General features: G+C 42.7%; 1 protein-coding gene across 1 annotated transcript in view; it reads right to left on the reverse strand.

Annotated features, from left to right (window-relative positions):
- LOC109968124 (DENN domain-containing protein 5B-like) overlaps window positions 1-11,526 on the reverse strand; it is an 18,319-nt gene extending 6,793 nt beyond the window's left edge. Inside the window, exons 1-13 of the mRNA XM_020614180.1 lie at window positions 11,199-11,526; window positions 7,284-7,393; window positions 5,917-6,631; window positions 5,151-5,338; window positions 3,436-3,933; window positions 3,081-3,312; window positions 1,900-2,050; window positions 1,312-1,402; window positions 1,112-1,231; window positions 875-1,027; window positions 659-737; window positions 493-568; window positions 72-203 (exon numbers count right to left, since the gene is read on the reverse strand). Coding sequence (XP_020469836.1) covers window positions 72-203; window positions 493-568; window positions 659-737; window positions 875-1,027; window positions 1,112-1,231; window positions 1,312-1,402; window positions 1,900-2,050; window positions 3,081-3,312; window positions 3,436-3,933; window positions 5,151-5,338; window positions 5,917-6,631; window positions 7,284-7,393; window positions 11,199-11,307 — 2,654 coding nt within the window. The 5' untranslated portion in view covers window positions 11,308-11,526. The remainder of the gene's footprint in view (window positions 1-71; window positions 204-492; window positions 569-658; window positions 738-874; window positions 1,028-1,111; window positions 1,232-1,311; window positions 1,403-1,899; window positions 2,051-3,080; window positions 3,313-3,435; window positions 3,934-5,150; window positions 5,339-5,916; window positions 6,632-7,283; window positions 7,394-11,198) is intronic.
- Window positions 11,527-11,758: the final 232 nt, after the last annotated feature.

An 11,758-nucleotide genomic window follows, 5' to 3' on the forward strand; every position in this document is an offset into this window, starting at 1 on the left:
GGGAAAAGAGTCAGTCAAAATCATGGGACTTGCTACCAATAAAATTTTCCAACAGGGTAATAAATAATTCTGACCTGAGCAGCTCCTGGTTTGTAAGCAGTTCTTTGAGGTGTTGGGAAAGCATTTTCTTCTCCAGAGCCAGATGGATCCAGGCCCGGGCCTGACCCACCTCAGACAGACCTTCACTCATGGCCTGGATAAACCTGGAGGAACAGCAAATAGACTCACATGAGCAGTCAGAAACAGGCTTGACAGCTTCTTCTGTAACACTGTATTTCATGACTCTTCTGGGTATTTCATCCATGATATTCTTCATGCTAACCTCACCCAAAATACAGTATCTGCTATTTGAAAGAGGAAACGAAGCAGCATGTAGCTCAGACATGTTTAATAAAACAAAGGCCATAAACACAGATAGAACCTGTCATGTTATATTCAGCTTCTGTGACACAGATACTCTTTTCAATATCAAAGCAGCCTTGCTCATATTACCTCATATCATGTATTAAGGATCCTCTCAGTAGTAGAGCACCATCATCAAATGTTCTCTGTTCCGAACCGGTCAACCCTAAGCAAGTAAGTGCAACACCAGTGATCAGATGACTCTTGGCTCAGCAATTTACACAAGAAAAACAAAACAGCAGTGTCAAGCTCTGACCTGGAGACTCAGCTGGTGCCTCCGTCTTCTCCTGGGCCGCCTGGTAGTGAAGCAAATGGGACCAAAGAGCAGACTTCCCCTGCTCAGAATAAACACACTTGTCAACAGTGCTCATGTGCATGTAAATTTGTTTATACGAGGACAGATAATTGCAGATGTGTTTGCAGGTCATCTGAGCTGACAGGACACGTTAAATGAATGATGTGTGTGTCTGACCTGTTTCAGCTGCAGACCATGGCCCCACGTTCTCTCCAGTAGGTCACACAGACCATGGATGAGCGTGTTTTCCTGCAGGCCTGTGATGTTGGCTTCTCCCTGTCCCAGTTCCACACTCTCCTTCCCAATCCTTTCCATCAACATCCGTTTGGTCTAAAAAGCCAGAGAACATTTTGTGACACTGACCTTCTAGGATTATTTAAGAAATCAGTGTAACCATGCACGGAGAGCTCTCACCTTCAGACGACACTCACTAAGCAACCCATCTACAAACTCTCTGTGCGTCTGTGTGACGGCCTGAGGCAACGGGTCAAGCAGCTTAGATTGACGGAGGTTCTTCCTCACAAATGGTTGCTTCTGTTTAATTAATAAAAAGAGATAAATCAGACATGAAGCCTCTAAGACTGTGTCGATGTCTTTTTACCCATGAAAGTTACCTGTCTCTGTTCACTGTCCTGTCCCGAGTGATCAGTCACTGTTGATCTCTTGCAGTCAGTCTTACGTGATGCTGTCACACGACTGGACCACCTGTCCAAACAGATAAGATAAAATAAAATGCACCATTTCAAGAGTGTGCAACTTCTAAGATCTACCACACACCACAGTTTGATCTGAATCCAAGTAATAACCTGAATCTGGTGATCCAGGGAAAACCTGCTACTGTGAGACAACAAATAATGCTACAGACTCGCCGCCATGATCACATTCTAGCTTAAGCTCTGCTGACTCAGTAGGGTTTCAATAGATTTGACATATCTTCAAAGTTTACTGAGCTTGATCCTGAAGAAAAAAGGCATTAGTGAAATATTGTTGTTGGATTGGATGCTTATTTGTCTTCTAAAGTATGACGATGTATTGCTGTAATCACAAACTCACAATTTTTTTTTTCAAATTAGTTGAGCTGCTCTTTGTAAAGTATCCACTGGAAAATGCATAAGTACAGACCGTGGGCCTTGGATACAAGGCCTTGGTTGGGAACAGTTGTTTTAATGTTTTCTCACTAACAGCTGAAAACCGAGGCTCACTTCTGGGTGTTATGTGCCTGTGAAAGCACATCGGCCTGCAGTTTAGGAAAGTATCCGGGATGATGACGACCCTGGCCGATTCTCATGTCCAGCAGGTGGGGGTGTATGGCTGTGTGGTCAGCCTTCAGCAGTCTGCGCTCGATGGCCTGGGCTGCAGAGACAAACCCAGACACAGTGGTTAAGCTCAAACAGAGGTCTCTACTGTAGATAAAACAAGGCAAAGTGAGTCATGAAAGTGATGATGAAGACATCAGAGAGGACTCGTGTGTAGTGTTAATTGACCTCTTACATGAACTGCTTGAGTACTTGTTTGTTTAGTTGCAAGGAGACTCACAGAAAGATACAGCATGAGACAAAATAGACAAATAAACACAAGTCTAAATGTGTCTGATACAGACATACTGATATGAGTAGTGCATTTTCTGCAGTGAGGTTAGCAGGACTCCCAAGCAGAAGGTTTAAAACCATTTTCATAGGACACAAAGCTCTGCCTTCTGCCTATATAATGCTCACTCCCTCACTATACTGCATGGTTTAATTCACTCCTGCACATTTTCTTCTTCATATCATATTTTATCCTCTCCTTTTGTGTTTTTATTTATTTATCACATTATTTGATATTCACTTTAATTTGAGAAATATCAGTCACAACATACACAGATAATGTTCTGGCACAGAAGTCCCATTAAATACAAAAACAGTGGTTGAAGGAAGGCTAAGCAACATAATCAAAATAAACCCAAACAAAAGGACAGATGGCAACAGATTTGCAGATTCCTCAGCAAAGTCTGCTATCTCCTTTAATTGCATCATTCAGCTCAAACAACCAGTTGGGGTTTCAATCTATCACTAAACCCTAAAAGAAAACCTGTGAAACTGTTCTTGGTTTGTTGAAGGTTGTCATCAAATTGTAGAGCTTCTTAAAATGAGCTCCTTCAATCGTGTATTTATCACCACCAGAGATAGTAAACTTGCACATCAGTAAAATTTACATGAAAATCTATGACAGCAAAGTAAAGTTAAATTAAGTCTTTCCTGGTGAGACCAGAAATGCTTGAACATGTTTTCTGGTACATCATTTTCCTTGTATTTGAGCTTGCAGGAATACAGTATTTATATTATCTTTATCCTGCAACAGACTGCATATCCTAGTACTTTATTTCATCCTCTTTTGATAATACCTGACTCAAAGACTGTGGTGCATTTCCTGTAGCGGCAGTTACTGGAGTTCTCCCTGTCTGTGTCATACAGTCGTTCTCTCTCCAGACGGTTGTCAAACAGCTGCTGCAGTGGCTCCCTATCTGCCCAGTGAGATATCACTTTCACATCCACAAAAGAAGAAAACATGGAGGTCTCCAAAAACCGGGACAGGAAGTGCAAGTGGGTCACGGGTTGAACTGAGAGGAAGGAACCCTGAAACATTGAAACCGTGAGTTCAACATCAGCAGGGTTTTTGTTATCACACAAGTACAAAGAAAAGCAATTTTAATATATGTGAACATCACAAACTTTGTTCGCCAACATCTGTTCAAGTACCTTGTCAAAGCTGAACATCCCCTCACGATTGCTCAACCAGGAGTCTAAATCTAGAGCGCTGTGGATGATAAAATCCTCGTACCTGCCAAACATGGCAGCAAAACGTCCAGCAAACACCTCCCTTAGCTGAATGTTCAGCTTCGCAGCCTTCAGCTCTTCCTCCTCCTCTTCGAACACGTGTTCCAGTTTTTTCCCACTGTCTGACATTTTCCCTTCTCCGCACCTTTGCGTCAGAGCCTGCAGCCTCTCCAGCACCGCCAGCTCCTCGCCTCCGAGGTTCCCGTTCCTTCTGTCCTCCATCAGATCCTCCAGCACCAGGCTGCTCAGGGGAGGGGTGTTGGTGGTGGGCTTAGCGGTCACACCGCCCTGGGGTGGGAGCCCAAACCGCAGCAGAACTTCACTCAGTTCCTGGATGAGCTCGGTCTGGTCTGGAAACACAGGAAGATCCTCGGGGGCTTCAACACAATGGTTGTCGATGTCCACGAAACACAGGTTGGCCTGTGAATGAGACAAAAATAATCATAATAACCAGTTACTGACTCATCTCATGCAGGCAAAATGGGTTTTAGCATGAAATTAAGATCAGAGATGAAGATTTATATTTCATTAATGAATTTATTTCACTGTGATAAGCCCTACTGGGACACTGGCATGTGAAGGATTATCTAACGATTACCGTTATCTCTGCAACGGGAGAGACTGGGAAAACCTGCAATATTAGGATTTCACATCAGCAAACAAATGAGAAACCTTTGCAAAAAAACTGCCCATGAAGCGGCTGAGCAATAAATAACAGACCTTGGTGAGAATATGCCCTGATTTCTAAAACCTCCCCCTGTAAGCATCAGCAGAGCACAGCACAGTCAGCAGCAACACAACCTTCAACAGTGACCTCAGGCAGTCAGGTTATGGCCTCAGGGGAACAAGAGATGTTCTGTTGAGTGTACAGAGGCAGACATGCTCTTACTCTGGCTGCTTCATCCTCATAGTTAATGCCTTCACTTCTTCACTTAGTCAGTGGCTTTTTTTTGTTATGTCTTTGATAGAAAGAAGAAAATTGAGATTTGATCTCAAACAAACATTATTTTCAATTTATTATCTAATGTTCTGCTTCACAATTCTTCTCTGGATCAATTCCTATCATCACAATACATGTTCTGGGTTGTTACTGCATATTAATAGTAAGGAGGATTGCTTAAGTGATTTTTAGATCACCTAAACCAAACTGTGATTTTATTGCTATTCTGGTCATTTACAACCAATCATATGTGTATGATTAAAACATTTCCTTTGAATCACAGAGCTCAACAAAATAAGTGACAAACCCTAATTCTCATTCATTATTTAGCAAGTGTCATTATTCTGGATCTTTCATGTCCTGTGTTTTTACTTTCATCCCCCCTAGCCTGCCTGTCTACTGCCTCTTTTCTGGGGCAGAGCAACTTCAAAGAGGTCTTAGTGAGATATTCATGCAGCATAAAGTCATCTCGGATGCAAAACTGAATTTAAAGTAGGGGCAGCTCTGAGGAAATGTCTTGTCTCAGTTCACTGGCCTAGAGGCAGAGGGTAAATTGTCATGCAAGCAAAATGGAGGGGGTTAGTAAATGACTTCAGAAATGTTTCGGTTCAACAAAACAATCTGTGTTCTGACAGGCTCATTCACATAGGAAACTACAGGAGAATTTTACACTGTAGCTCCTTGTTTAACACTGTACCTCATGTGGTAAGTGGAGAGAGGATCGCTGAGCTCCATCCCTGTGCTGGATCCCCATCAGGAATGGTACAGGGGCATCCAGGAGGTGATGTAATGGTGCAGAAACAATGGGCAGGTAGATGTGTTGCCACTGGAACGGAAACAGCAAGGTGGTGACGCCCTCTGCCACCGTCATCAAACGCTGGTAGTCTGAGACCGCGTGAGAGAGAAACGGATTATCGGCATGAATTAATCGCCAGTAAGTACCGAGGGAAGACCTAATTTTTAAGGAATGCCACATTTTTCATGTAACAGCATTTTAATTAAAGTGCTTGCAGACTAACTACATGCTCAATGCACATGCCAGTCAATGCCCCACAGTTATTAAAGTTATTGTGTCAGTTTCCCTCCACTATTTAACCATAAAACCCACCTCTTATGTTGTTACTCTATGTAACATGTGGCTTAGTGTGGGAAGAAATGGTTTTATTTGTTGTTATGTCTTGTGTAATTCCTCTGTGCTTTTCAGTTTCAAATTTTGTGGGGGCTTTTAATGCTTTACTAGCTTTTAATATTTTATTTGCTAAATTCTGCAAAAACAGTTTCATCAATTGAAGTGCTGCTCAATATGCTTATCAAACCTATGTGTTCTTAAGTAACAATTTAAAGCCAATGTCTCAATATCAATGATAATCTTTCTGTTCTGCTTACTTTGACAATGACCTGCTTTAGTTAACCAGCACATTTGCTGTTGGAGTGTCACCTGTGTGTGTGAACAGGGTGCTTACCTTGAGAGTAAAGCAGGACTTGTGTCTCCAGAAGTGCACAGGTAAGTAGTTGTACCATATTGTCCACGCCCAGCAGGGAGAACGCCTCTCCGAGAGGATACTCTCCTAGTGGCAGCTCACCTGGCCCAGGCCGCTGGCACATGATGGGTCCCTGTACCCCGTGGAACCTCAGCGACTTGCCAGGTGGAGGCAAGGGCACCTCATACAGGATGTTGTGGATGTAGCTCTCTAGGGGAAGCGGTGGAGCTGTGTATGACGTCACAGCCTGGTGCAGCTGAGACAGGAACTGGCGTGAAGCTTGAAGGAAAGGGAGCGGCGTCAGGAGGCAGAGGGCTTTGGACACGTACAGGGTGTCCCGCGTTGAATCAAAGGAGCCCACACAGCCAAGGCAGCTGGAAACCCCGGCCAGGGACTCAGCATCTGACTCATCCAAGCTGCTCATAATCGAGTCCATGCTGGAGGTGGAGGGGGAGGAGGCAGATGAAGATGATGAAGAGGGAGAGGAGGCCGATGAGGAGGAGTGGTGCTCCACGTGGTGCATCTGATACAGAGTCTGCATGGCAGTGATGATCTGAGCACTGGTCACCTCCTCATAGAAGGTGTGAACAAAGCCGTAGGAGCGTGTACCATCATCACAACAAATGGTAAACGAGTGAAACTGAGGATCACGTCTGTCAGCCTGAGTGCGGAAGGACAGACCTCTTGGCATACAGAGCTGAACGTAAGTGGATAAGAATGAAGAGAAGAGGGTTTACAATAAAGTGACAACCTAAATATAACCCTAAGTAATGACCACAGTAACTAATACTGTACATAAAAACTATACATGTTTCTATATAAAAACCATTGTGGGATAGGCTCTTCCATTCATCTGTGCTGTAATTTACCAAGGAAATATTGAGTAGGCTGTATAAGAAAGACACAAACACCCAACAGAAACTAAGACTGTCTGTAAGACTGTAAGTCTTATTTGCTGGCTAAGTTAGTGAAATTCCGACAGAAACTAAGACTGTCTGCAAGACTGTAAATCTTATTTGCTGGCTAAGTTAGTGAAATTGGTTGGTTGCTAATAATTTTTCACAGTTAAAAGAAAATATGGAAACTGGAAAATATTACGTGACCAACAAAACATAATGGTTAAATATGCAATAATGTGGTACGAAAATGTTTATACTCTATATGACTGAGTACCCCTTGACAATTTGTTTTATATTATGTCATAGTTGTTTCCAGATCTGAAAACCCAATAAAATTACATTAAAACGCATTCAGTAATTTCCTGCATTTTAATGAGGCCATAAATAAATAACGTAATATAATGGAGCATCTCTGGGAAGTGAGGAGCAGTTATGTGTATCCAAACTCACCATGTTGACAGCATCTCTATTGAAGGGGTTCCTGTCTGTGTTTTCAGGGTAGTGCACCAGAACCTTGGACTTGAATGATCGTCGTATGGGGCTCTGCTCAAAGCTTTCACCTGAAAGACAGACAGATACAGTCAGAACAATCCCTGACCATCCTCTCTGCTGAAACAAAATTCAGAACAAGATGGAAAAGTCAAAACAAAGTGGCAGGAGCTTTGCTTTATAAAAAGGCTCAGACCTTGTCTGGCACGGGCTAAAATAAAAAGTCATCTGCTGTCAACAACTATTCTGCAGCAAAAAGGAAAAACCTGTCCAAGGGTTATGTAACTCAACTCATTACCTTAAAGATAGACTAGAAAAGCGGTAAAACACCACCTCATCTGACACTGTGCAGCAGGAAAGGGTGTGAGATTTATCTATAACAGCTACATTTACATGAAAGGATTGAATCGACAGTGAATTCCTACATTCACAGTCCATGTATTTGATGCAATGCCTTGTCTATCTCAAGTTACTCCTGTCTTCAGTGTCAGCTTTTAGCTCCAGTTATGTACAGAGTGCTGCCTGTGTGAGAGCTGAGTGGATGAAGAGGGGCTGCTGAAAAAGAGAGCAGGCAGTAGAAATAAACCGTGTGTAAGGGACTGACAGTAGTGAATGAAGTGCTGTCATTATTCATCCACTTTCCGAGGGGATGCCCTTGAGCAGTGCTCTTCGCTGTATTCACCATTTTACTAATCCACTATGTCTTCTCAGAGTTCATGTTCAGCTCTGCTTGACATCACCACATTGCAAGAACAACAATCACCTGCAATAGCAAACCAACAGTTTTTCCTCAGTTGCCAGCTTTGACGCACTCACTCAACATTAGGACCATCTACCTCACCTGCCTGATGACGCACAGGACTGCGAGAGAGGAAACTGTGCCACAGGCAGAGTCCATAAAAGCAGCACTTCACATTAAACTGAGTCAGGCTGGTATGTGGGACACACAGGCTAATGGATCGAAATCACAAGAGGGGGTGTCAATGTTCTTTAACAATACAAGTTGGCTGGCGCTGGTGCTGAGAGGCAAAATTGAGCCTTGCAGAAGGTTCCCCAGTTGCCATGGTAGCCACTTCCGCTGTGACCTCAAAAGATAGCCATCAGACAAAACTCATCAGCGGTTACATCACCCCGAGCTTCATCAGCTGACCTGATTCAAACGCACACTCCTCCTGAAACGAGATCCCACCAAAGAGCTGGCACAAAACACGTTCAAACAGAAGAGAGTAAGGGGAAGGTTTGTTTTAGTGTTTGAATGAATGTCTGTTTCAGTGGGGCTCTAATTAGCATGTTTCCTTGTCTTACCACCTTACACACACACTAGGAAACATGTATGAGCCAAGGAATACATCAGCTAATGAGTTTCTTATTAATTAAATGTTTGGTCAATAAATTGTCAGAAAATAGTGACAAAATGTCCATTAAAATTTCCTGAAACATAATGTCTAAAATCCAAGATAATGTCCTCAGATCACTTGTTTGTCAAAAACCCAACTATATTCAGTTTTCTATCACAGTGTGATAGACTGTGATGGGTTGTGATATGCTGGTTGTCACACTATAAGATAAAGAAAATCAGCATATCCTTACAAATGAAATGCTGGGAGTAGTGTTAATGTTTTTTAAAAAGAATTAAATGATTACATGATAAATAAAATAGTTGCAGATGATCTTTCTCTCTCTATTTATCTTATTGTTTCAGCTCTAATATTCACTGTAACTTTAACATCAATATTGTTAATGTTTTTGAACAAAAGAAACTTTATGTTTCATATTTATTCCAAGATTTTTTTTAAATTCTTCTTAAAAACGTATGGCCACAAATGACCTTACATCCCTAAAACTGGAGCACTTCATCAGGAACCACTGAACGGCCAAAAAAGGTAGACATCTGTCATATTCAGCGGCTAAATTACCCCTACCCTCCTCACATCATTAAATGAGATGAGATCACATATAAAAGAAAAGACAGTAAATGTCAGCTGGCACTGACTTTTCAAACATTTGAGGTCACTTTGTTTTTGAATTACAGGTTTCCCCATCCCCAGACAAGGACACAGATAGAGATATGTTGCTGGACTAATCTGTTACAATAAAGAATAAAATGTGTTGAGTGCCTAAAAATAAAATAACTCACTCTGAATTTTCTGCACGCATACAGCACGTGTACATCAAGTGTATAATATCTCTTTACAATTGGTTCAACATTATAGCAAACAGGGAGTCCTCAGCCTGCACTGATGTCATCCCTCTGTGGCAGTCATCTGACCTGAACGGGCGCTAAAGCCTCGGCCAGTCAGCATTCCAACAGACAATGAGAAATCTGATTAGGCTGCAGAACACACAATGGCATCTATTGAGTAGCCAACAAGAGGCGATTGTCTCTGTGTCACTAATTACACACACATACACAATAGAGGTATTGCATAACCTCATCTAAACACTCAGGCTGGTGTTCATGTAAGAATAAAATATCTTGCTTGACTGCAGTTCATGTATGGAACCATAGACAGATGGAGATCTACTGAAAGGAGCAGAGCCCCATGCTGCTGCAGGTCTAGAGGACCTGCTGTTACATAAACACACTGAGACAACTCAGATATACCATCCAGCGGTGCTGTCACTTGCTGCAGGGAGCCAGATATCACAGTCCTTGCTGGTCAGTTAAAGCACTAAATCATCTGCAGCAGAGCTATAAGCTCTACCATGATCTTAATATACATTTTAATTGTCTGACGTAGTGCTATTATTCAAAAGACTCGTGGCTGAATACAAAGCATGGCATGTCTGGTTATGGCCACCTTTCCTCTGAGGAACTGCTCTACACAGCACACAGGGAGAATACAGGGTGTGACTATTGTTAGCGCTCCCCCAAATCAAACCTGGAAGTAACATTCAAGGTGTTGGTATTCAGCACACCTGCATGGTTTTGTTTCCTCACAAAGACACAGGCACACACACACAGTAGAACATGTGCAGATGTCACACAGGGCTCCTGGGAGAGTCTGCCCTCACCTCAGCGAGCTGAGCGTCAACCACTCAGTGTATAAGAAACACCACCTGGTATTTTTATTTCTACCAGGGCTATCCACCATGAATAAATCATTGTGAGCCCCTGACACAAAACAGCATCACTGCAGCTGTCATCACCGTAGCAACCCCCACATCCACCGACATTACAGCATCCATTTCTTTTAACTTCCACCAGCACCTTTCTGCCTTTGGTGAGACAAGTACAGATGCCTCTGTCTGACACAAGAGAAATAACATAATGACAGAGAGATTATCACTGCTTTGTGAATTACAGAACAGTGCAATCTTCCCCCGGTGCTCCAGCTTTACTGGACAGATAGGATGCTCTTGTCCTTGCCCTTTCTCCACTATGCTCCTCAGACAGGTGTAGCAGGGGATGACTTGCAGAAACCAACAAAGCTACTGTGTCAACTGGCTTAAAATAAGGTCTTGAAAATAAATACATATACAATAAATAGTACAGCAAAAATACAATAAAAACAAAGACTGGAATGACCTAATTATTATTCTATGATCATTCTCTTCGGATTTGTGTTCTATTGTCTACCTAAAAAAAAAAAACACATTTCAGCAATGTTCAGAAATGGCAAACAGAATATTCTGTTTGCAAAAAAATAAAAATGTATTGGTCAAAATATAGTAGGCGACGCTACAAAGGCTCCTCGCAGGTACGTCTTCAGCAAGGCTTTGAAAGGAAGAGAGACATTTAAACATATTTGACTGGATGTCACACGAGCACAAGTAAGGCTGTGATTGGAAGATGATTAACACAATGGCATGAAATATATATTGTCGTAGTTTTAGGTGTAGGCTCGTTTCTTCTACGTTTTGTTGACCATCTACCTGCTCCATCGTCCGGCTCCAGGCCCGTCTCCGTGTCCACTCCACACACAACAAAATAGTGGACGAAACGGCAAGAAGCCGACCCTGTGGCCACTGCAAGCCCGCTCATCCTCGACGCGTTTATGGTGCGAGAGCTCCGTTTACTTCGACTTCACACTGTGGATGTTCATAGCTGATACGGCTAATCCGATAACATGTGTCCCCTCTCCCGTCCCTTTCCTGATCCGTGCGCTGCGTTGTGAACGATCGCCTGTCTGTGCGCAATCCCCGATCCGCGGTGCGACTCTGATGGAGAACAAGATGATCCAGAGATGGCCATCAAGTTCGTTCAGAGGGGGAGGAGACTGTGTGTCGCCCGGGGAGGAGGGAGTGGGTGAGACAAAGACCTAAAGGCATCATCGTAAGGGCGAAATCAGCCTCATTTTTTTAAAGGTTGTTGTTCAAATACATCTTTCAGGTTTATCTGTAGGGTAAATACGACATATCAATTCAATGTGCGCCGTAAACGTTAAACAGAACATAAAGCATTAACACTGAATTGAAAAATGAGAAACTATTTT

Source organism: Monopterus albus, unplaced genomic scaffold, assembly GCF_001952655.1.
Source record: "Monopterus albus unplaced genomic scaffold, M_albus_1.0 scaffold5.1, whole genome shotgun sequence".
Lineage (NCBI taxonomy): Eukaryota > Metazoa > Chordata > Actinopteri > Synbranchiformes > Synbranchidae > Monopterus > Monopterus albus.